The sequence below is a fragment of the Hypomesus transpacificus genome, chromosome 1, assembly GCF_021917145.1.
Source record: "Hypomesus transpacificus isolate Combined female chromosome 1, fHypTra1, whole genome shotgun sequence".
In the NCBI taxonomy this organism is placed as follows: domain Eukaryota; kingdom Metazoa; phylum Chordata; class Actinopteri; order Osmeriformes; family Osmeridae; genus Hypomesus; species Hypomesus transpacificus.
In genome coordinates this window covers 8,071,005-8,096,411 of record NC_061060.1, presented here as the reverse complement: position 1 = coordinate 8,096,411, position 25,407 = coordinate 8,071,005, and the positions used below count along the sequence as shown (strand labels likewise).

At 43.4% G+C, this 25,407-nt stretch overlaps 1 protein-coding gene across 2 annotated transcripts; it reads right to left on the bottom strand.

Moving 5' to 3' along the window:
- Positions 1-573: 573 nt before the first annotated feature.
- rab28 (RAB28, member RAS oncogene family) lies at positions 574-24,008 on the bottom strand. 2 transcript variants are annotated; one of them, XM_047021203.1, is made up of 8 exons: positions 23,768-24,008; positions 19,822-19,918; positions 16,880-16,968; positions 15,094-15,223; positions 5,280-5,383; positions 5,004-5,081; positions 3,102-3,199; positions 2,559-2,624 (listed from the first exon to the last, which is right to left on the bottom strand). In XM_047021203.1, exons 1-7 carry the CDS (start codon positions 23,840-23,842, stop codon positions 3,107-3,109), a joined length of 666 nt encoding a protein of 221 aa, XP_046877159.1. In that variant the 5' UTR covers positions 23,843-24,008; the 3' UTR covers positions 2,559-2,624; positions 3,102-3,106. The 2 variants fall into 2 exon arrangements, with proteins under 2 accessions (XP_046877149.1, XP_046877159.1); XM_047021193.1 differs by lacking the exon at positions 3,102-3,199 and having other exon boundaries at positions 574-2,624.
- Between the last annotated feature and the right edge of the window lie 1,399 nt (positions 24,009-25,407).

The window sequence follows — 25,407 nt, the reverse complement described above, 5'->3', positions numbered from 1 at the left end:
TTGACTCAGCAAAAAGTTTAACTTGAAACCAAAACCCCTTATAGTTTTGTTGAGGTGACTAAAGGCCAAACTATTTAAGTGATTAATTAATACAGCTTACAACCGTTTACAAAGGCGTTTGTATCATCTGTCTGGAGTGGATTTAGGACCTGTTACAATGAGGATTTACTGAACAAAAGCCAGGTGCCTCATTAGCTTTTTGAGTCTTAACTTGGTTTGTATAGAGGGGATCTTTGGTGTGGTCGAGTTTCAGTTCTTACGCTTAAATTTCTAACCCAAGGATCTTTAATCTGCCAAGCCCTTCAATACCTCACCTTCCATCTCTCTCCATACTCTCCAAAAGCCCCTCAGGCTCCATTTCATTAGTTTCCATTGTCAAATCTGGAGTGAAAAATTGCAATGAAACTGGGGCCCTCGATCCACACAACCACGGACCAGTGCGCTCATACAAAGATTGTCAAGATTGAAATGACAATTAAAATGTGATGCATTATCGGACTGTTATAAGATATATTTGAAGTGCCTTCAAAACAAACACATTTCATCAAAAGGACCTAAGAATGCAAGATAGACTTTTCCCCATTCTCCAGTGGTATTTTTATTATATACAAACACACTGTTTGTACAGTTAGATATTGTCCACAAAACAACCATTTTCTAAATTAACATTCTCTAACTCTTAGATATCTGCTTTTCTAGACCTGAAGCCATAGGGCATACACAGAGGAGCTTTTGAAATCCCATTGAAAAAAAGCAGCTCTGAAAAAAAGATCTTTCACAGAACAATTGTAGATATAATTGTTATAATACAAATACACATTTTACACATAAGGCGGACACCATGGTTTACAGTTTACAATCCAACCAGGTCACCATGTATTGATTTAAATAGAATGTGAAACAATGTTGACAACCTCTGCTTGCAAGTACACCACATTGGTCCAAAGAAAACATTGATATAAATTAAAAATAAAATACAAAGTTAAGAGACTGACATACCATATTTTTAGGCATGATTATACTTTCAAATGCCCATAGTGTAATAGGAGGTTGGCGATTATTAATAAGCTTGTTTGGTAAAGATAAAAACCCCTATGAAGCACTTCATGTGGCGCAAGTTCTTCACTGCAGACGTCTCTGTTCTACAACGGACAGTTTCTTAAGGCTATAAACACACAGCTACAATTAATAGTCGGATATTTCAGCTGCTTATCTCCAGTTAACAATAGTAATATCTTCTGCTCAATTTTGTAGCTAAATATGTGAGCCTCCTTAAAGAATGAGCATTTGGAATTGTAGTCTGTTAAACGACTGTGGGTCTCTTCACTTGGTCATGGGCGGTTCCATCAATAGTTTTGATTTTTTATAGGAACTGGTCAGAGAAATAAGAGATGCAAGACCATGTGACTATTGCCACAACTTTTTAAAGCTGAGCGCAAAGAGTAAAGCTGAAGTATGCAAATGTAGTGTATACGCCACAAAATACAACTTGGCAAAACATACGACTGCAAAGTAAAGAGGTCCAAAGACAAATTTCCTAGAGATGAGCTTAACTAGCTTTGGAGGGGGTTGTCACCCGATATGATCCTTTTGGGATTTCATCACCATCTGAAACCAAAGTACAGCCTTCAGATTGACAGACAAAGCAGTCATGGAGAAAAATAACACTACCCCATGATAATCATTGCTTCAAGTACGCTACCCATTGGCAAATCATTTCTGTCAACTACAGCACTAAACATTTAGCCTACTCCCTTCTGTTAACAAGGTTAAAATTGGGGAGCACCATAAATGCAGAAGCTATAGGTGACATATTGAGCGAGCAGACTGTTCCGCAAGCACATTCAGCACATATAAATCAGTCATAGATGGCAGCCCCGGCCTTCAACTGTTTCGGCCCCCGCAGTGCTCCCTTGCCCTTCACCACAACTCCCACTTCTGTTTCAACACTGGGATCTGTGGAAGAGGGGCTAGTGGAGGGTGGAGATGGAGCCATAAAACTAATCCTGACATCCCAACATACGCAGTAGCAGTGGCAGAGGAATAACAAATAATGATTAAACAAATTATATTGTTGTTATTTCTTTTCACACACAGACATATGTTTTCTCCTGCCATAAAATAATAACTAGGCCTACACACTGTATACAGTACAATTAAACTGCCACCAAGATGCTATCATAGTAAAAAAAAAAAAAAGATTGTGAAGTTAAGTTTATTTAATTATTAATTAAATTGGGGGAAAGGTTTGATTTGTTTTAAGCAGAGTTTGTTTTGACAAGAAATGCTGATGACACAAGGAATCTTTCATGAAAAATAATATAAATATATGGATATCAAAGTTGCAAATATACTACACAACCAGCTTCCTTCATTCCTTCCTGTAAATACACTATATGCAATCTTCACATATATTTGGTCCAGTTACCCCATAAGCAATACTGATCATAAGTCTCACTGGTTTCTTAAACAACTGAGTGTGTGTGTGTTGGGGGACAGAGGGTTTTGCAGGGCTGGGGAGAGTGGGGTGCTCACTGCACCGTACACATGGAGCTGCGTGGGGGGTTGACAGTTCTGGCCACTGGCTCCTGACTGTAGTTCACGATGTCTGCTTTCACCACGCGCTAGAAACACACAAAGAAACAAAATAAGTTACAAAGTTGACAAAAACATGCAACACATTCCCATAACCGTGAAGAAAAAATACATTATCCAAAGTAGATGTGTAAGTAAGCAGACATTTGCGGTGACTGATGACAGAGGTACTCTGCTGTCAGTTTATAAATGCATGCAGCTCTAAGCCAATCAGAAGCTAGAAGGGATCAAACAGAGGTCAGACTGATAGCAGACGTGCGTCTGTGGCTGAGTCTCTGGATCCCACTGATGAAGTCACCCTCTTAAATAGTCTGAATTCCTAAACAAAACACTCAGTGGATTCAACGCTTTAAACAAGCCTGCTGTATCTCAAGTTTGTCTATAAGACTACACCTCAAGTTTGTATATGACAAGTAAAATACTAAAATGACCACGACAACTACATCCAGACACCAACAGATACATTTGAGGGGACAATATATGTATATGTGACCGTGGTGACGTACTTCCACTACTGAACAGAACAGATTTTGCTCTGATTGGACTCTTGTTTAATGGGGCCTTCATCCTGAGGGTAGTCCACCAGCTCAGCTTTCACAATCCTCTTTGTAGGCAGCACCACACCAGAGGAGAGGGATGGAGAGATGAGAGCAGAAAGGAGAGGAAGGAAAGACGAGTCCAGAAAGAAGGAGTTGTGGTGAGAGAAGAAAAGAAAGGTAGGAAAAGAAACAAGGATGCAGGGAGAGACAGAGACAGTTCTGGTTAGAATGGTAAAAGGGAAGATGTGGTTAGGTTGAAATCGTGAGAAATGGACAAACAAATATGAATAGAAAGCAGTGTACTGGAATGAAATCAATGAAAAGAAGTCGTGCATAGAAAGTGGCTGCACCCATGTCATCACACAACATCTGAGAAAACAATTAGGCACAAGGCACAACAGCGGTAACTTCTGTTTAAGAAGACTGTGTAGCCTTGCTCACAAGGACGTGTTCGCGGTCAACCCTTGTGTCACAGCCAACCCTGTAGCCAATCCAAATGAGATTATCTGTACTAAGAGTAACCTGGATTAAAACGCGAGTCAGGAGCACAGATCACGGTTCAACGGCAGTCCCTGGTTGGCTGTCTGATTAACAAGCTGACGACGCCTGGTGTCGGAGCCTGTGAGTGATCAGCGGCCGGCGTATCTGATCTTCCAGACAGGGGACCATGATAGAGTGGGCTCCCGGGTCAATAGCATCTTGTCAGGGGTCACAACCCCATGTACAGGTCCCTAAACCTGACATCTGATAACGCTCCCCGCCTTAAATAGACCCTGACCTGGGAAAACGATGCCCCCCCTCCACACACACACACACCCTGCATTTATGGACCACAAATCAGATAGGTAATCAGCATCATCACTTGCTTTGGTTCAAATGGTGAGGCAGACAATTCTAGAAGATCAGGTTCTACTGGGGTGAGTTCATCTTCGTAAAATGCTGCTGTGTTTCATCGCACGGTATGCTTTTCCACTTGGTACCCGCCGTGACCCAGCCTCCTGTGCATGAATGAACACCTAAACTCAGCCCTTCTTCAGAGAACTTGCACAGACTAACGCCAAGACACGATGACAGGCAAAGCATCCACACGTCTCCTTGGCCCGCTGTCTTGATTGGCAGATCAGATCTGCTCACTCGCCCTGCTTGTTTAGCTTGGATTAAAGCACTTGGGTTTATGGAGGCAGCTATCAAGGGAGGTGACGGAGGGGAGGGGAGCGGAGATCGATGTCCTCTTTAGCCCCTGTCTGTCGACAGACATGAGGGAAGGGAGGGGGCTGGAGGGGGCAGGGAGGGGAGTCTGAGGTCCATCTCCAGCTTTCCCTCCCTGAGTCCTTTCCCTTCTGTGGGGGTCCTGACCTCCCTCTAGCCCCCTGCCTCATCAGCTGGGTCTCTAGCCAGCATGGCTCCAGCCAGTCATATCACCAGCAGGATTAATGCTTCTGGTGGAGGGAACCCTGTTATCCCACCACTGTCAGCCCTGGGCCACCCGGTCTGGGGGGCGGCCCGGGCCCCGGGCATGAGGGCCACACTGACGGGAGATAAACACAATAAATCCTATCCTAACCCCCTCACCTCACACCGCTGACCACTGACCTCCCGGTTCACGCTCTGCTGTGCCGTAATGTGGTCAACATGGCTCTATTTACAGATGGGCAGTGTCAGCAGCAGGTAGGACATCAGAGAACTCATAAGTCATAGGGAGACATAACAAGAGTCCTCCTGAACTCCAGTGACCTGGCTAGTGCACTCCATCTGACCTTGCCCGAGCTCCTTTCTTGGTGGGGAACAATTAATTCCTTGATGGGACGACCTGTCGATCATTTCTAACATTCGGCTGGAATACAAGTGTTGGATGTCCATGTATGTCACCTGGGACTGCTCAATCTCCGCCTTGTTCAGCTTCACACCCAGAATGTCAGCAGCCACTCTCTGGAAGCACAGGAACACCTGAAGGGAAGATGCCGCAGAAAGGGAATCAGAGAGAGGGGATGCAGAGGAACGCGGGACAAACCGGCACCAAATGCTAATTGATTTGAATCAGATTGGCCACATACATCTACCATCTTCGGAGTGTGTGTATTTGTAATGTATCTGGTATGCGCAGAAGCGGTTTTGATGTGATTTATTGGGTAAACAAACACTGACCGAGTCTCCAGTCTTTGCTGATACGAACTGACTGATGAGGCCGTTCTCCTGGCAGAAGCGCTGGTGTTTGTCAGCCTTCACCGTCCTCATGTGCTCCAGGTCGACTGCGAAGAAAACACAGTGATGACGTGTCAGCAAATTTCACAGATACGGCAGGCTTCCAACAAGGTTAAAGACACAGTTAACATAATGCCAATGTCTTGTTTCCATTTGCCGGTTTGATTCCTTTACTATAGTTTTTTTCCTTCTTTGTTTGGATTCTCTCTTCTGCAAGTCCCTTCAGAGGAGGAAATGATCAATCTGAACGCCCCAGGCCTCCATTCCCAGCCGGGATTACAGCTCAGTGTCACACATTCCATAACATCGACCTGTGGTACAGTTGCACCCTGAAGCCATACAACGTTACCCCCACCTCTACTTGACCTGGGAGAGAGAAAAGGCACCCAGCTGTGCCTCCAAGATGACCAAGACTTCAGGTTACAGAGACGGTTGTGTGGGTGTCTACTTAAAGAAAGCCCTTGACGTATAGTGTGTAACGCCATATGGAAGCAGGCCTTCAGGTGAACACGGAACCTACAAACTGGGTCTGTCACCCGCAGACTGATTTACGACATGCGCACGACGACAGCCTGCCTTTCCAGCCTTTGAGCCTGCGATCCCTGTGCATTCAGACTTATGTGCGATGATACCAGCCATTTCACTTGTCCTCTTCCTCAATGCGGGGTCACGCCAGGGTCGCAGAGGGAGGTCACCTGGGGGTCTCGCTGCTGAAAGAAATAGCTTCCCTCTTGATTTCTGGCTTTGTGTGACAAGGCGGCCACGCCCGGTATCTGGTGCTTACGTGTCTATGGGAGCCGGAGGAGGTCGGGCTACTGTACGGTGTTGCATTTCCCTCGTCCCCCCGAGTTTTGCCCTTTGTGCGAGGCTTTATTCAAGCTGTCAGGGCTTTCCACAGTTCTCATGCCCCCTTAGTGTGTGTGTGTGTGTGTGTGGTGTGTACGTTTGAATAAGGAAGAGGAGCTGAAATGTAAACATTACACCCCCCTTTCAATGCAATCAACAACCAAGTAAAACAAACGTCAAGGAAATCACGCCACAAAGACCCGAGAATCAGTCGGGCTTCGTTCGTGACTCCTCAAATACATTCTTTAACGACATCCTAACTTACGACTTTAAAACCCCTCCATGGTCCGACACACTCAGCATTACTCTTATGGCTGATGGTCGCATCTCTCCCCATACATAAACATGGCTGTCTAAGGGGCGTCAGAGCATTATTAATTCCAGTCATTAAAAGAGCAGAGGTACCCCACATGCTACCAGAAGTAAACGCTGCTAATCCTTTGGATCCTGAACACTTGGGAGAGGTTATCAATCATGTGTCACAGCCAGATTAGCCAACATTAACACACAGGGCCAAGCGTGGAGGAAGAGTGGCAGGGAACTGTAAGTAAACCTGATGAGACGGAGAAGTGACGATAGTGTAATTACACGGCACTAGTACGCTTTGTCGCTGTTGCCATAACAAACACCTACACAGACACAAGCTCATTGGAACATACGACACACATGAACAAACGACAGTACAGAAGGCATGTGTGTTATTCTCTTCTAACAGTCACCTGAAGAGTACATTCACAAGTCACGTACGGAGGAGGAAGTTGTAAATGAAATTGAATAAAAATGGAAAAGGAAAGCTTTTGTTCATTAGTAGACAAACACAATTGATTCATAATGTTTTATAAAACAAATCCTATTCTGTTCTACCAAATGATTTTTTATTAGATAAATACAGAATCCACACAAGGCGTGTGCCTAATCCTACAGTTGTGGTATTTGGTTCATTTTTTCTCCTTAATGTAGGCTACCCCTTTCCACTTATCTGTTCAATCTTCCCCTGACGATCTGGTTTCCCTCCATTTCTGTCAAACTGTGCATCAGGCTAACAACCCCCAGGAAGTAACTGCAAACACGAAATAAACTGTTTAGGCCCACAGAGCACATAGATAGCAGCGTGGATCATCACTCGTTAAGACCGATGGTCCTCCCTCCCACCCTGGTCACCATCCTTGTTTACATAACGTCTACATTGCACTCCATTTCAAAGAAACAGTCGGAGACAAGGGTCCCCAAAGAATGAGTCATGGCTTTACTGTATGAGCTTTAACGCATTTAAATGATGTCAGAACAATTTGCGTAAGAACTGCGGGTGGATAATTTCCCATTATTTCTCACCCTAACTGTCTAGAGGGCAATGGGTTCAGCGCTGTGTGGTCACATTATACTTTTTTTTTTTTTTTTTATGTTTTATTTCTTTGTATTCTAAGTGAGATAATCCAGAAACTCTTCCCACAGTTAGAATGAGACAACTGCTGGGGACCAAGAGGAACATTTAATGGAGCGGGTAACAGCCAGCGAATAACCTTGACATAACACACTTAATTGCCGCCAGCCTCATTTAAACCAAACAACTGTTGGAGCATTGGGAAAGATTGGGAGGGGGCTTTGGCTTGGGGGGTGCAGGGGTCACACCTCTTCATGAAAGTTACAGAGTTTAATAAAACCCCAGGGAAAACCTCTCACTTGCAGGGTGAGGTCATGCAGCCTCACCAACCCTGGAGTGGGCATTCCTTTCCTCCAATATCCTATGTTAACTAACTGCCATACAGGATAGTGTGGTTTTCATTCTGGATGACACCAAAACTTTAACTAGCCACATTCATTTCCTGGTCTCAAAGCGAATTTCCTCTGAAAATCTCAAAAAAGAAGAAAAAAAAACTCCTTCCTTCAAAAGTCATCTTTTCCCTACTCTGTCCTGTGTGAAACAGCATACCATAGGCTAACATTTCAGCAGTTAGCATTAGTCAGATATAAGACCTTTCTGTTCTGGTTGCTGCAGGATTCCGCCTTCACACCTGCACCATTATAATGAGTGATGATCCATTACAGGCCCAGAGGTGCCATTAGTATAATGGGAGATGACGGACCTGATATCAAAGCTTCATGAGCTGCTGTGACACTTTACTCATCTAATTCCTTTGTTGTGTAGACGACAGACCACCAAGAAAGATTTTGACAGATAGGCAGCACATTGACACCTTAGGAATACAAATATGTTTTATTTTGTCCAGGTGGTATGAAATGAAATCATCTGAAATGGGTCACTATTCCAGCTATTTGAAATGAAGACGGCCATCCATACTCAAGCATAAATTCCGGGAAATAGTGCTGTCCATGACATCATGAACGCATTCTGTTGCAGCTGGACTCTTTCACAGCATTCTTGCTTTCTGTATGTGATATAGCACCCAGGTTAATTGCAAGTGACGTTTTATTTACTGTTAAAGTGACTATTACAAGACATGTGGAAAACCTCTACATCCTCACAAAATCCTTATGCCTGTTACAGGATGTTCAAACTGGGAGGTTTAATCACTCAAGGCATTGATTGCACTCTTTGTGCATGAAGTGGCCAATAAAACTAAACTGTAACATGAAATCATGTGGGGAATTTTACCGATTAGAACCCAACTGGTTTACGTGACATAGACACAGCTCATAAAATACAGTTATGAAACCTAAAAACCTTTGCGACTCCCGGCGTTTGCACGAAACGTTGAATAAATATCACACCATAGTTCACAAACCCAAACGACATAGGCTATGTCACTCCTATTTAGGTACAGCTTATCACTTTGACATCACCCAACTCCTGACTTTTCATTTCTTCATGTTCATCTTCTGAGAAGAGTTGAGTGTTTAAGTGTGAGCACACAGTGCTGCCTCGGGAGCGCCATGTCGTCATTCAGAACACACAGCACCCCCAGAGTACAACAGCAGCTGAACAGTCTAGATGATTCTTGATGTTTACAGAAAGCAACAATTATTTTCGGAAAATTCTGCAAAAATACATAGGAGATATATACACAGCATATATATACATACAGTATATATATTTGATATTAAAATGTGATATTTGGTAATAGTAAAAATAAATATTCGGATAACTCATTCCATGAGAGGTTCAGCAATAAATATCAAAGCTGGAGCCATAACTCGGTTCATTAAGGTAACATCAATGACAGACAGCCACAGATCAATGCCAAACACATACCTGGGGGTTATTAGGAGGAAGTGTTTAACCATTAGGGTTTTATATCAGCAAGCATCAACTCCAGGCAGATAAGATGCTGTACTTGATTGTCAGGGTGAGAGGGGTGTATGCAGGAGCCCCTAGGGGGGGCGAGGGAGGGAGGGGGCGGGGGGGAGGTCCTGACAGACAGAAAGCTCTTTGTGCTCTAGCTCTCCTGCCCCGGTGGCCTGAAACCGGGCCAGGACCGTCAGGGGACCCGCTCTCCTCCAGGTCAGAAGTGTTCTGTCGACAGCTCATTGATCACAGCTCATCTTGTCACCCGAGCGTTCTGTCGGAGCGCACGCGCGCACACACACACGCGTCCCGCACACACCCACGCGCACTTTAAACATAATCAGATACTCTAGAGTGGCCCGTAAAGCAACATTGAGCGTGGTCTCCCTCCCTCGTGGCGGGGTGTAAAACGCAGAGCGGTCCAGCAGTAGCCGTAGGGCCGGGGCAGAGTGGGGTGCGCAGGCTGTCACTTGCCACAGTAAAACACGGGGCGGCGGGCCTCACCGGCTGGGTTAACGGGCTCCGAGGACTCGTGAAAGTGAACAAAAGACCCAGTTCTGAGCCAACCGCACAAGACGCTGCCCGGGGTTTCACTGGCCGTGTCCTCTGAGCTCTCCTGTCGCTGTTAAACTAAGTGGACTTTTATGAGCAGGCCGCTGTGAGCCAGCAGTGTGACTAGGACCCATATGAACTAGCCAAAGGCCACCAGTAGACTTTATAATTATACACAGCACATCACCATGGCTCAATTCTTAATTGTGTAGCTCCCTATGAGACTGCTCTTCAAGCACGCACCAGTAAAAAAAAATAAAAAATGCATCAGGAAAGCAAGAAACCAATAACGGGAAGGAAATAAATCTACAAATAACATCCAAGTTAAGTCAATTTTCTCTCTCGATTAAAAAGACTTAAAAAACAAACAAACACCAAAAACAATCACAGAGGAGTCCACAACTGTGGAGGCCCAAGTCCCGGCATTCCTCCATATCAATGTTGTGGAGAGGCGCTGGAATACAGGCCAGTGTGAGTGTGATGAAGGCTCCAGGCTGCTGAGCGGTCAGGTGGGGCCAAGTCGAGCTGCGCACCGCAAATGGCCCGTGACTCGCCACACAAGAAGGCATCCGAAGACTGATCATCTACTGCATGTGCAAAAATATTTGCTTTATGGATGGCTAAAATGAATGAGGACTTTCCATGTTGCTGCAGGCTCTGGATAGATGGGCGTAGAGACATGTCCACAATGGACAGCGCTTTCCACTAGTGTCTGGCTAAACGGACACGAGTGCCAACTCGTCCATGTTCTTCCATTTCTGCTCTGAAACGTTCCGATTTTGGTCCAAAACAGGCATTTTTCAGACCCTGTAAGAGTCTACATTCATGCGTGGCTGTAATAAAAACCCGATGAACAACAAACATCCAATCTCACCCGGTTTCCTTTTAATAAAATGTGAGGAAAAACAGGAAACCCTGGTCTTGTTGTACACTGTAAACATTCCAGATCTTTACCCGGCCATGCACCATCCCTTACTAGGATCTATATACTGTATATATAATGTTTTACTGTGCCGAACCTGTGGTTGCCCTCCCTGTGGCGCTACACAGGCCGTTGCTGACGTGTGCATCCCCTATATCTGGGCGGGGGCTGAGGACTGGGCTTTTGTCCCACCACATGTCTATTGTGGCTAAACCGTCCCCTTGGGGGCAATTAGGACCTTTTAGTTTGTTGTAAGAGGACCTAAGTACGAGAGCGCAGAGCCAGGAAAAACATTTTTGAGCTAAACCAAAAACAGAAGCGCATTGAGCCCCTCCGAGCCGCTGGACTTCTGAGCATCTCTATTAAGAAATGTGCAGGCCTACATTGAACAGACAGGACCTGTGGCAGCTTTACAGGGGCAGGGGCTGAGAGGGGTGGAGGAGGAAAAGGAGGAGGACAAGGGAGGAGGAAAACAAAGGCAAGGAGGATGAAGAAGAGGAGGCAGAAGAGGACGTGGAGGAGGGACAACTTCATCTTGGGCCTTGCCAGTGGGCAAACCACCCGTTGCCGACAATGCTGGAAGTGGGAGAAAGCCTTACGTGTCAACAGAGTAATTTGAGATCCACAGCTCAGAGTTCTCATGACCGGATGGAGTGAAGAGAGAGACAGGTGAAGAGTCAAGAGAGAGACAGGTAAATAGACGGTGGAAAGAGACAGGAGGAAGAGAGACAAGATGAAGAGAGACAGGAGAAGGGAGACCCAGAGGCGCGCTGGACACTGCTGCGAGGAGAGGTCTGCTGTTACTTGCAGAACGCAAAGCAAGTCAATGTTGTTTTACACAACAGTATGACATAGCCAAGGAAAAGACAACCGTTAAAGGCAGCCAGAGTGAGAAGTGTGGTTCAAACATGTTAGAGATAGTGTAAGTGTCAGACTGAGTGTGCGGGTGAAAGAGTTACTGTTTGCACAGCAGAGAAAATGAACGAGTAACGAATGTGTGTAAGAAGGGCCGAGATAGAGAGATAGACACATGGCGAGGCGGAAAAAGTCAGAAATTGAGAAAGAGAGGGAGGCAGAGAGAGATGTGTATAAATGAACTTCGTGCAAGGCCCTTATCTCCAGTCCTGGCCAGCGAGAACATTTCCCATGGCGATGCGATGTGGACCTGCGGAGGTGAGGAGCGTCAGAACCTCCGTGCTAAGAGCTGTGAGTGATGAGGAGGGGTTAAGAGAACTGAACCTATTTAAGTCACCCAAATAAGGGCTGGAGGAGCCATGATGGATGCTCCTGGAGCTCCTTAGGGAGAGAGAGAGCCAGAGAGGAGAGGGATATGGAGGGGGGGGGGGGGGGGGAGTTCTGTGGTCTCCGCTTAATAAAAACAAATTGGTTTGATAAACTGCAGAATGAAGAGAGGGCGCACAGTCCCAAAGTCTAAGTAAACAAGCCACTTGTTGGATATATCCCCTAAATCGTATTGGTAATGACTTCAACGTGTTTCTTTTTAAGTTATTATGAAGAATATACACTATGAGCATAAATTCATAGTTAATCAATATTATTAACATTGGCATTTGTATCAAAACTTATATATAAATACTTTACTTGAACTTTAATACCAAATCTGTATGGTAAAGTGCTGTTCAATTGGACTAATATATTCCATAAACAATACACCATTATAATAAACAGTCCTTAAAACTGAATCATGCATTGCATCGAGGAAGATCACTGCCAACAAGCCTCCATTTCCCTGCGTGGATCCTGTGTGCACCATACGGTGTAACACTGGGCTGAGCTGTAATAAACAGTTATAGTATGTTTAGACAGACCAAGAGCTTAGCATTCTTCCATTACCCATGTGTTCCCAGAAAACCCAGCCTCTGTAAGTGTTAGACTGCCTCTCTCGTGTTCAATGTGTGTGTGTGTGTGTGTATATGTGTGTATATGTGTGTTTATAAATGTGTCCACAATAAAATATTTCATTGGCTTCCTCCCTGAATTGTTACAAGTGGTGCCATTATTTAACACAAGGGCCAGGGCAGCGTGTGGAGGGCAAGGGGGTGGAACCCACCAGGCTTAACAAGCCCACTCAGCCCAGTCGCCACGCTAGGCAGAAGAATGGAGAGGTTGTTCCTTACCCGCTATAAGGCACGGGAGGGCAGGCAGGCCAGGGTAAGGGGATAGTATTCGAATAGACTAATCAGTCTGGTTTATTAACTGGTGGCCGTGTGGTCAATGCCCAAGGCCATGTTAAAGCAGCCAAACAAGAAAAGAGTTGGTGCTAAGTTATCGAAGTTCACACATTAAGCATAACCGGAATAAGAATTAATGGGTTGTTTTGTTGAAATGGATAAATAACAAACTGCCTCTCTTCAGTCAACGATGTCCCTAGATTCGAGAAACATAAAATGTATGAAAAATGGCAAGAACACTAAAAAGTGTCAGTCCAAAATATTTCCCAAAAGACATGCCCTCTCATAAACATAAATCAGTGTAGTGCAGATTATGTTTTTATAAGCTCCTGCTCCTGACTGTACCAGTTCAGCTGTCATAAACATCGAGCTGTCATAAACAGGCTCTGAGGGCTGCCTCACTCACGACGGCTTCATGGGAACCTACAAAAGACATCTCGACAGTCCCCAAGAATGCTGTATATTTTCTCTTCTATTCATTGTAAATAGATGCCTGGCACTTTGGCATCGAAAAAGAGCGCTACGATACATAAAAGTGTTCAAGACTCCTCAGCAAAAGAGCACGAATGGGGGGGGGGGGGGGGGGGGGGGGGGAACCAAAACAGAAATGTCTGTGTGGGCAATTCCCACAAGATAGCTAGACTAACTCTCTCTTCATGCCCTCTGAAAAAAAAAAGAGTCCATGAGAGGGTTGAGGGATTCATAAAATCTCACAAGGTAATTGATTGCTCCTGGTAGGGCAATCTGTGTGGGATTTTGTTTTTCTTTTCTTTTTTCGGACTGTAGGAGCAGAGAAAACACACACGGTGATTCTCAGCGATATAGCCATTAAGAGGCAGCTGAGTAAAGGGGGGGGGGGGGATCTTTGACAGTGGGGGTACACACTGTTTAAATACATATTACAGCGCGTGTACACACACACGCTAACACACTAAATGTAGCCTAAATACGGAGGCGCCCGCCGTTAAAGCCCCGGCATTAAGAGATGCACTGAACGCCAAGACAAGAGAATCAGCGCTAGACAGGCGAATTAAACCGTGACCTTTGACCCCCGTCGAGTAACATTAGCGAGAGCTTCCTGTGTAGACACCACTCTGCCGAACGTTCATCACCAGGTGGGGGGGGGGGGGGGGGGGAGGAGGGCAGTCGAGAGCAATCATTACACATTCAGACGGCCACTTTACAATAACAACGGCAGCAACCACGACTCCACATCTAGGGGGGATGTTTAAAAAAGAGTCATCATTATTAGTCTTTATTTTGTAGATGGGCGGATAGGTGGAGGTGGAAGGGGGGGGGGGGGGGGGGGGGGGGGCGGGTGGATGAGGCTGAAGGGGGTTGTCTGGTTATCATCCAGTCCCCTCTCCTCTCCTAACCCAGCACCACGGCAGGCTCAGCGGGGCCGCCGGGGCCCAGGGATCTAGACGGCTGCTCACCGAGGGAGGAGGGGGGGTGGGGGGGGGGGGGGGGAGGTGGGCTGCGTACAGATAAGCGTTTCACTCCAGCCACCGCCCTCGCGGTCTTAAATCACGGCAAGTCACTCCCCAGAGCACGCAAACATCGCCGTTCCCATCGCCCCAGGAGACCTCGCGACGCCTCGTATCAATCAGCCCATCACCTTTTATCAGTTTGCCATGGCCCTAGAAATCATGTCTGTTGTTATCATGGGATGCACACTCCCACACTCACGCACACTCTGTAGGAGAGGGATTATAACCGTGACAGTCTTCAAAAATATGAAATAAAAACCACCGCGAATATAAAATACAAACTATTTTTTCTTTTTTTATACCAACTGATGAAGCTCTCATTTAGTCAGAAAAGAGAACAGAATTGCTGCTTGTAAAAAATAAATAAAGTGGTAATCATCCCAACAGAAATGAGAATTACATTTTCTTCACAGTTCTCAGAGCATGTGTTTAAACAATATGTATCCCCAGCTTTGCTCCTCGGCCCCTTTCACGATCCATGTGTGTGTGTGTGTTCGTTCTAGATACTTACTTTTGTTCCCTACCAGGGAGACGACAGGCTGAGCGTCGGCCTCCTCGTTGGCCTTCTTCACCATGCTGTACCAATCCTCCAGGTTCTCAAAGCTTTGGTAGTTGGTGATGTCGTACACTAGTAGAACCCCCTGGTTTGGAATGAGCAAAATGAGGTTTTAAGTTTTACCTTGGGAGTATCAAGAGCTGGAAGCCTTCTCCCCTCACAGTGACATGGTCTGTAAAAACATTCTAGTTTCACTCAGTAATTAGCAGATTTAAAAGAATTTCATTCAACGGTGAGGCAAACAAAATGGCATCTTTCCGATGGGAGTTGAAATGAACCTGAGAGGTGTGGGTACATGTGGCTGAGCAGTAGTGGCTGAGCAGTAGGTGGCACTAGTGTCTGAAAGAAGGCACTTTGTCTCCCGCCTCTCACACACACAAACACACGCGTGCACACACATCCCTGCTCAGTGTGCACATGATCCATGAGGTACCCATGTGTTAAAAAAATCTTCCGTAAGACGGTTTACAGGACACCTCTATGAACATACAGCAGGGTGTGAGTGTGTGTGTGTGTACAGAATGCATTTAAAGTGGGTGCCTCACTGGTGTGTCCCTCCCACACATAGGTGTCTCGTCTTCATGGACTATATCGCTGAGAATCAGAGTGTGTAATCTCTGCTCCTACAGTTGACAGAGATGGTCTTATCTGTCTGCAGCAAAGAGTATTGTCCACTTGCACATGCACTGGATGCAGAATAGGGGGTATGGGTAGGCTATCTATGTTCTAACAAAATGGCTGGGTTACTGAAAAAAAGGGCTGTGGTATAGGAGTGGTTGTGAGGGTTTTGTTTGCTCCTCACAGCAAACCCCCAGCATGTAGAGGAGCATCAACTGTGTCTGAACAAGCAGACCGTTTAAGCGGTTGTTTACATGTCCACAACAAAAATAACCAAATCCGTAATCATGAAACAAGGTGGTGTAACATTCCACGACCACATTGTTTTTTGTCATTGGCTTTTTTCTTTTACAGGAGATAAAATCTAAAATTGAAAGTGGACCAATCTGAATATCTCTTCTTTACATTAAAATGTTATTCATTGACGCTTTTATCCAAAGCAGAATATAAATAGATTAGATGATGGAACAGTGTGTGTTTAGGTGAAGTAGTGTCTGCTAAAGGACATTCAGTGTCACAACACACAAGGTTGCCGACGACAGTTTGCGTCAGTAATAATATGATCCATCGCTACCGATGGCCATGATTGACTGCAGCCGCTGGTGTTCTGAACAATGGTCGTGAAAGTTCCATAAAGCAGTGGTGAGAAACTTGTGGAGCAAAATGTGTCAATGTGCTACTGACTGAAAATAGAACTCTCGAAAATGTATCGCAGGCACAAGAGCTGTAAGCAGCATTGTGAAGTGTCTCGTTTCTTTCCTCGACGTAGTCCTCTTCAGTCTAACAGGACAGTAACCTCTTCAACTACGAAAAATAAGCTTTTATACGCTGCTGCGACAGTTATTGGTGGTCTGTTTTAACGCCAACACATGATGCTGATTCCCCACAGCCATCTTACTAACCCCAATCTTATTTGCTTTATGTCCATGAAATGAATAACAGTAAAGCAGCAGATCATGGCTGCATTTATATGAACAGTTTTACTATTAATATAACAAAACATATTTTATGATTACTCTACACAGTCGGGAAACTGCATTACATTTCAGATGTGTATTTTAGCATCACGCATTTAATAACCTCTTTATTTGTGGAGTGTGCGTGTGTGTGTGTGTAACAGTACCTGAGCCCCGTATACGTATTTATCCAGCATTTTTCCTCCTAATGTTTGACCTCCAATGTCCCACACCTGAAGCGTGACATTCAAGTTGCCTGAGAAAAGAAAAAACATAGTTTAGTGGGATGAATTGAATAAAGATTTATTGTGAACAGGTTTTCCCATTAAATAAAACATTGATGAACCTTAAGATTTTCTCTGAATTCAAAATGACGAAGAAACGTCCAAGAAAAGAAGTCAAAAGCTGATAGTGGAGGAATTGTGAAATTTCAATCTCGGATGTTTTGTCCTCTTTAAGCGTTTAGGCGTTTATTTGAACAGAGCTCATAATCCCGAGGAAATCTCGAGTCAGCCGTAACTGGAGCCTGTATTTTGGGTGAAGGATTTCTATAATAAAAGTCGACGTTGTTCATGTACATATTGGAAACAATAAATCAGAGATAAATCTTTCATTCTAACCGCTCTTGTCTGGCAGGTCACCCTCGCTCCATATCCAAGAATATCCAGCAGAGAGATTCAGAGGGATGAATAGGTATGCTCGCCCTCTAATTTAAACATGCTCAATTCTCAACAAAAAAAAAAGAACACTTATTAGCCTGGGAATAGCTGTTTGCCTTGCCTTTTCTGCCAAGTAGAGGAGAGCGAGGAGAAATATATGTGGTGTTAAGAAAAATAGTGATAATTAAACACAAAATAAGAGAAAACGGTAGGACTGCAGTCCTGATGTGTAAGGATGGGTTAAGGATAGAAAGAGAGAGAGTGTGTTACAAAATCCAAATAAATAATTTTTCTTCCTCTGGAAAAACGAAAGGGCAGGTTGAAAAGAAAAAAAAGGGAAGGGAAGGTGGGTGGACCAGACAGTGAAGAGTTTATGTTGGTGTGATGAGAGCCCTCCGCTGGGCTACAGCGTCCATGGAGCCTCAGTGTGGACATGGCTGGACGAGCAGACCCCCACCTCCTCAGTCCCCATTTAACCGAGGAAGGAATTGCCGCTGTTCACAGTGACTACATCTAGACTATACAGTGTCAATGTAAAGCTACATTGAAGAGTGCAATGAATAACTACTCTTGGTGTTATGGTGTGCAATCCCCACCCATCCCCTGCACTTGGACATCAGCTTTGTTTATGTTCCTGAGATTCACGCTGACTCAACAAACCCAGTTTTCCTGCCTATGAGGTGGGTTAGCAAGCAACTTTACCAGCCCTTTTCCGTTACTGGCAAATGTGGAACCAAAAATATCTATCTAATAGCGATATTGCAGATAACTGTTACAAAAGGCAGCCAATCCCTACAAAACGAATTGATCTATTTGAGGTTTGGTCGATTAAAAAGAAATTTACAATATAAAAGTGGTGCTTTCAATGGTTAGAATATTAAATAAAGGGAAAGACGATCAAGTTAATTTCCACCTCTGGGTGATCCGCCCCCGTCGCCCCTCCCTGCTGGTTTGGCAAAGACATATGGAAGAGGTATTGTTATAAAAAGCGCACACAGAGGTGCCTGTTGTGTGCTAATATGCCTCGCCTCACCTCTCCCCGCGATGGAAAATGTACATTAAGTTTGACAAGCAAGGCCTTCATAGGGAGAGGGGCCAGCGTCAACCATATTCTACCCTATCTTAGAGACCCTTACAGTCCCAAAGAGCCTCTGAGACCCACCCAAACTATGCAATATACAGTAGGGTGGGGGCCCTAAAGAAGCTGAGGACCACCCAGATAGCACCAGCGCCCCTCCTCTTCATCAGCTCATCAACACCCAATTCCCCAGAAAACGTCCCATTTAACAACTCTGGTGTTGAACCAACGCTACGTCTACACTATTGATACAGATGTAACAGAAAATGTGTGCTGAAATTTTTCTGAACATACAGCAGCGGTCAATGATTATTTTCTACTAAGTACTTTTATTGGGATAACAAGGTCAAAGATCAAAGTTTCAACCTAAGGCTTTGTGAAGGCCTAACCAAACCACAGCATTTTAAGGGTTTTCTTTCTTTTAAGTGACATTACCAGCTAAAATTTAAACAGAAACAGGCAAGCTGGAAACTTACACCGACTCAAATCGGCCTGGCTAATCATATTTCTTCTTTTAGCACTTAATTCACCTTTGCTGAATGTTATTTTATTAGCTATAAAAGAATGGAGCCACTTTGCGGACTTCTGCAGCTTAAGCCTTGGCAGACTTTTAGAAATGTAATTTAAAATGCTGAAAATCCCCATTTTATAAGGTAGGAAGTCAAAATGGAGTGCTTTATTCTAAATATAGCTTTAGTCAATAAACATTTATTTTACAGATCTAAGGGGGGGGATAGAGCATGGCATTTTTCAGCGGACATAAACAAAATAAACAAATTGGAACATGAATGTTTTATGTGGTGCAGAACAAAGATCAGTTGAATCCATGGATCAACGATATGAGTATAAAATGCTAAATGTATTTACTGTGTACTGTGCCCACAGAATTATAAGCACAGCTTGCCCTTCTAGACATAAGCTGTCCATTGGCCTCATGGAGGGGGAAAAGGCCTGGTGTTTGCTCTGGAGAGAGGAGCTTTCAGAGTGAATCAGCCTGAGAAGTGGCAGACTCTCCACAATGTGCTGCTACCAAGAAAGACACATTCAAAGTGCTAAATTAACCTGAAGAACCAATCTTTCTACAGGAAAAACCTGGTTTAAAAAGGTGGGTGGATGTAATAATAACACATCAAAATAAGCAGAAACTGACAAAACACAAACATTCAACAATTAGGGTTTTTATATGCCAATTGTTAACATACTCTAAAAATGACAAAGTAAACCTACACGCTTCATGCAAAAACAGCATACTTATAAAAGTTTTTTTTTTATACAAATGTTAATCTTTTGTGTTACTTGTGTGTGTGCATGTTTTGCGGTGGCGAAGTACAAAACAAGCGCCCACCCTTCAGAGATTATGAAGGTGTCTCACCTGGCAGAGTTATCCTCTTCAGGAAGAAATCCAGACCGATTGTTTGTTTGTACTGTTTCCCAAAGGCCTCCTGGGCAAACCTGGTGGCGAGTGATGTCTACAGCAGACAAAGGGGAAAAAACAATAAGGGCTAAAACCAGTGCCTTCTGCAAAAGAGTGGAATTTGTTTTGAGTTTCTAAACACATATGGGATCCTAAATTAATTCTGCATCCAGTGTGGATTGCATGTACTTGTAGTATTTTGCATTTTATAATGCACCTGCTTATAAGTCATAATCGTGATCATATTAATAATAATAATAATTTGAAATAGCTTGCAACAATTAAATGAGTGACGACCTAGTTGACCACGCTGTCTGAAAAATCTGTCATGGCCGTGACGGTGAAAATCATCATGAATTAGGAAAACAGGTGTCTGGGCAGTCATGTCTCCAGACGACAGCCTCAATAATTGCCACAAATTACAGAACGGCATCACTCCCTGTCACTTTTGAGCTCTAAAAAAAACTGCATGTTACAGGCCAGTCTGAAATCCCTGGGAATTCGCTGTACAGACTTGACATGCCAAGTTTAATTCATGTTGATGGATGAGGAAAGAAAAAATAAAGTGCTGGATGTCTATTAGCTATCTTTAGAACAGTGTGCTTGCATAAACATACTGAGTTGGAATAGTGGCGATCCTCTAGTCTATTGGACTTCATGTGGTGAATGATTCATACTTCCTGAAAATCAGTCAATGTTATAGAATTTGAAATGACATGTTTCTTTCAGTCCACAGAGCATCCACTTATGCACAAATCCAGCTCCATTTTTATTTCAGAAATATGTCCAAACTACAGAGCAACATTCCTCTGAACTAACAACTTGAGAAACACACAGGAATAAACTCTCCATGCATGATAGACAAGGGATTCTTTTTCTTTGAACCAATAAAGCATATTGGTTGCTGATGGATGTCATAAACAGCAGGGTGACAAAGCGCTTTGGTGTGCACAGGTCATTGGCTAAAACAGGTACCATCTGAGGGCATGTTTAGGGTACAGAATTTACAATTGACTACCAGTTAGATAGTAGCAGCTTGCTAGGTGTGGAGTATTTACTCCTGCCATCTGGACCCAGTGACTGCAGTCTTGTTGGAGTGTCAGAGGTTACCTGGGTCCCACTCTCTCCCATGTTAACATGTGCTTGCAAAAGCTGTTTGACATTTATTATTACTTATTGTTAATGTTTTTTTTTTAACTACCTGTAAAGCCACCGTTTTCTTGCTGAACCCAGCTGGGATTCAGGACCACGCTATCCTAAAATAAAGTTCATACATTCAACAACAGTTAAAAAGTCTGCTTGCTGAGTGTGTCAGAGACTCAAGGATGAGTGAAAAATGGCAGGAGGTGACTGATGCAACAAGGAGAAAATTGTCCATTTAAGTAGCCCAAACAATCACTGGCAACACAGGAATAACCAGCCCGGACAACAAAAATCTATTCCACATGCTGGCGTTGGCTTGGAAAGCCATTTGTCTTGGCATTCCAGTAGCTTGGCTTTGCTCCCTCTCTGTAGTCCTTTTTTTTATCCTTTTTTTTCCACCATACAATTGGAACTAACCAGGCCATGTAAAAGCTGGCATAATCCAAACGTTTCTCCACTAAGGGAACGACACAGGGTCACCAGAGATACCACTGCTGGGAAATGAGCTAAAGTTTCAGAGGAAAAAAAAAGGATAGTGAAAGAGAGGAATGGCAAACTATGTCCATGAGATGCAACTTGTTTCAAATGGAGTGCATGCTAGGAGTCTTCTAACACAACGCTAGTATCCTCCGTCTCAGAGAGCTGAGAGAGTTGCTAAGGAAAGAGAAGGCTGTCTGGAAACTAGCACCGTACTTTAAGTAGTAGACCAAACTGTATTAGTGAGTAGTGATGAAATCCAAAAAAGGATTTTCAAAAATACACAATTTATTTATAAAATTCCCAAAGAAGTCACAACCCCTGAGCTTGTGGGAAAGGTCTTTGGCAACCCATGAAGCCAGGTGGAACTGCAATCGTCCATATTTTGATAAGTTGTAGGCCTACCTCAGGTGGCAGACAAGCCTCCACACAGCTCCACAGGTTTCTGAATGGACAGCCACAAGTGAAAATATGACCCAATATGGCGTCCAAGAAAAACGGATCCGATAGCAATTTGCTGAGCAAATTGACATTAATAAGGGGGAAATGGCATTCAAGATGTCAGTCAGCAATGCCTATTCAAAATGGGGGCTGGAGGTCCTGTTTTTCACCCAAAACAGACAAGCAGGTAAGTCATTGGGACAGTGATGAACTGACACCTGGCAGCTGAGTGAGGAGGGTTATAAATGTAGCGTATCTGGTGGGAACTGAGTAGTGTGTGTTCTCTGTCTACCTAAGAAGAAAATAAATTCCTCCCTTGTTGGACTTCCATTACAGCTTCGTTCATTTGCTTTAAAAAAAGTTAAATTACTTTCAAGAGACACCACAAAACAAAACACTTAAAACCACTGATCATCCACACTCAATCACTAGGGGAATCAGAGATGCACTGAAGAAGAAACATTGCCACATTGTCATGACAACATCTTTGCTTTGCACCAAACAAGTGTGTAATATGACAGTGAGTTATCTGAGGGTTTAGGCTACCTGCCTGATTTGGAAACACATGCTTAGAGGCTTGTATAAAATATATTGATTCCATTGTAAAATGTCAAACTAAAACGTATAGACTAATTATTTAGGCTACAAAATCCATCAACAGCTGCCTCAAAACAAGATATAATGGGCCTATGGATTGCTCTGACTTAAATCTTTAGCAACATAGAGGCAAGATCAAGCCTATTTCTGCATAGAGACTAGAAATTGAACAGCTGTTTAGGAATCCCTACCGTCTTAAATGACTTACATTTATCTACATTCTGAGCCTTTTGTAATTTATTTATTTTAAATATTGGCTATCACAGTGACATCAGACAGGCACATTCCAAAGCCCTGTTGAATATTTCAACAGCTATGCAACATGGATTACAGGCCAGGTACAATTAATAGGTTTTAAAGAGAGGACTCACGTCAGATCTAAATCCACTACAGTATCTTTGCAACAGAAGATTAAAGACAATAAACCACACACCTATAGAGTAATCATCATTGGTAACTTTACAGACAATAATCAAGTGCTCAAAAACCTGAACAAATAACATTGCCGTTTGTTGTTGGATACACATTCAATGAATGGCGATTTTTTTTACACAAAGTATTTTAATGTGAAGTTTGTTTGTCTAGTTTTGTGAAGGCAATTCTTCCCTCTTCAGATGGATTATTCGCTGGATAATGGTAATATTTGCTATTTTTTCAAATTATATTTTGTCATACATGGTTACATTGTACAGAGTAGATGTACTACAAACGTCTGTGACGTTGTCTTGTTTTACTAGCCCGTTGTGTACAGTAACTACTAGTGCGACCTACTGTAGTTTGCAAAATGAAATTCGGTGAATTGTGGAATATGCATCTACCTTCCAGCGTTAATCAGTTTATCTGTGGGTTGCCTGCTACTTTCTACTAGTTAAGAGCATCAGAACCCACAGTCACTAGTGAGCTCCGTAGGCTGGCTACCTGTTGCGCGGAATAATGATAGCATTAGGTTAGGCATTAATCTAACGTTGGCCATTGCACATTGCATTGGGCTGTGTTACCTAGTTACTTGCAAGTAGCTAGGCAAACTATGTAGGTTATGTAGGTAGGCTAGTCACTGTGCTATAGCTAGCTTTAGCTAGCTCAGCTGTAATATAGGACAGCTGTAAAATCCCACTGCTACTAGTTTGATGCTTTTGATTTTATTCATAGCAATATTCTCATTAGATTTCAAACGATGCTGATTACAAATAACTAGCCAACTAACCCAAACAAACTACATTTCAACTGATATATGGAAATTCCTCACCTTCCCAGATGCACCATCCCCGATAACAACAATTTTAAGTTGCCGATCCTGACTGTCTTCTTCCGAGTCTGACATGATGAACTGTTATGTTTCAGAATCAGAGTATGCGCTTGTTAGACAGAAACTGTGGCCGACTGTACACAAAATTATCAACGATATTGTTAAATCTAGCTAGCTAATCAGACGAGGATTACATGGGCATCGCACTGAGCAACCAGACGCCATTTTCACTCAATCCTTCGGCTGTAATGGTTTGGTCCTCCTAGCACTGTGGTCAAAGCTGCACAAGCTAAATTGTCTGTTCGTTTTTCCCGTGTACATAATTAAATTTTATATATCATTTGTGGCATGCTTTAAGAAACACTTGTCACAACAATTTACTATTTAATGTCAGTTTAAAGACTGACGGAATCGATCTAGCAGGTTAGCAAGGTAGCTAGTGTACTAATGGAACGGTCCCACATGACGCGTCCATGTTGCTATGGCAATAGAGGTCAAAGGCTGTTTAGTTTTTTCCTGCAGCGACCTATGGCAGCGACAGATTAATGAAGTTATTGAATAGGCTTTTTGTTTCAATACATTACTTGCACCATACAGTAGGCCTACACAGCTCGCCGGTGAGGAGCAATATAATTTTTCAGACTGGGAACTCAAAATTTCACTAGAACAGGAGAGAACATTAGATAGCCTACAGAGATTGTGTCTGAAATGTGTAGCTAAACGAACTAAATTATCACTTGATCTATAGCCTTGATCTTAAAAGTCTTCCTCAAAGTAAGCATAGGGCCTACCTTCATACCCTAAATGCTTTGCTCTTTATTGCTGGTTTAACCCTTTATATTTAATGCGGTCGAGCAGATACTATGATGGGTAATTTTGATATTTTGGTGTTTGACAGCAGCCTATTAACCCTGGACTATTTTTTGTAATTTAAATGGATATAGGGCTACTTTAAAGCCGAATTTAGTAAGCTATAACAATGAAGGGCCTGTCTCTTGCAATTAGCCTATGTTGTGCAGCTAGGGTGATTTTGATCAATGGCCCAACTACATTTAGTTTGATTCGATTTATGTGGGCTAAAAAAAGATGAGGCCTTGAAACTGATGCAATGTTTGCCATGTGTGAAAGGTTAATTTAGGCGTGCATCAGGTATGGGGCCTGCAGAGGCGCACCAGCAGGCCTGATTTTGATGCGCCTTTTCGAATAGCAGACTGTTAATGAAAAATCATACAAATAACATATTGTAATAAAATGCGTTAAGTCCACATATCTTATTTTCATTTTAAATGCAGTTTATGTTTGTTCCTCATTGCAACACGCTTTTCGTGTCCGCTTTCCAAAAAAGTTCAAATAGTCCCAGATTGTTTGGTTGGTCTTTCACCTGCTCAAAATAATAAGGCTACATTCTGGAGATCAGTAGACCTATGAGCTATCTTTTGTCATCATATATCTTCATAATAGCATAGCCTATTGTTTTCATTTTAATTTGCCGCTTGTTAGCCTACCTCATGCGTGATGGCAACATGATTGTCTTGCCTATAGCCAATGGATTAGCCTAGATTGATAAAATATTTCAAATCATGTCCCCCTGTTCCGTTGCAATAGGCTATATCGTGATTTATGTAAACATTAACAGCAAT

What these genes read in the sequence shown, in the direction of transcription:
- rab28 (XM_047021193.1), bottom strand. Translation starts at nt 23,842, where the DNA reads ATGTCAGACTCGGAAGAAGACAGTCAGGATCGGCAACTTAAAATTGTT. An exon ending in GAAGAGGATAACTCTGCCAG is followed by an intron (nt 16,969 to 19,821) that starts GTGAGACACCTT and finishes TTCTTTTCTCAG; the next exon opens with GCAACTTGAATGTCACGCTT. An exon ending in CAGCAAAGACTGGAGACTCG is followed by an intron (nt 5,082 to 5,279) that starts GTCAGTGTTTGT and finishes TCTTCCCTTCAG; the next exon opens with GTGTTCCTGTGCTTCCAGAG.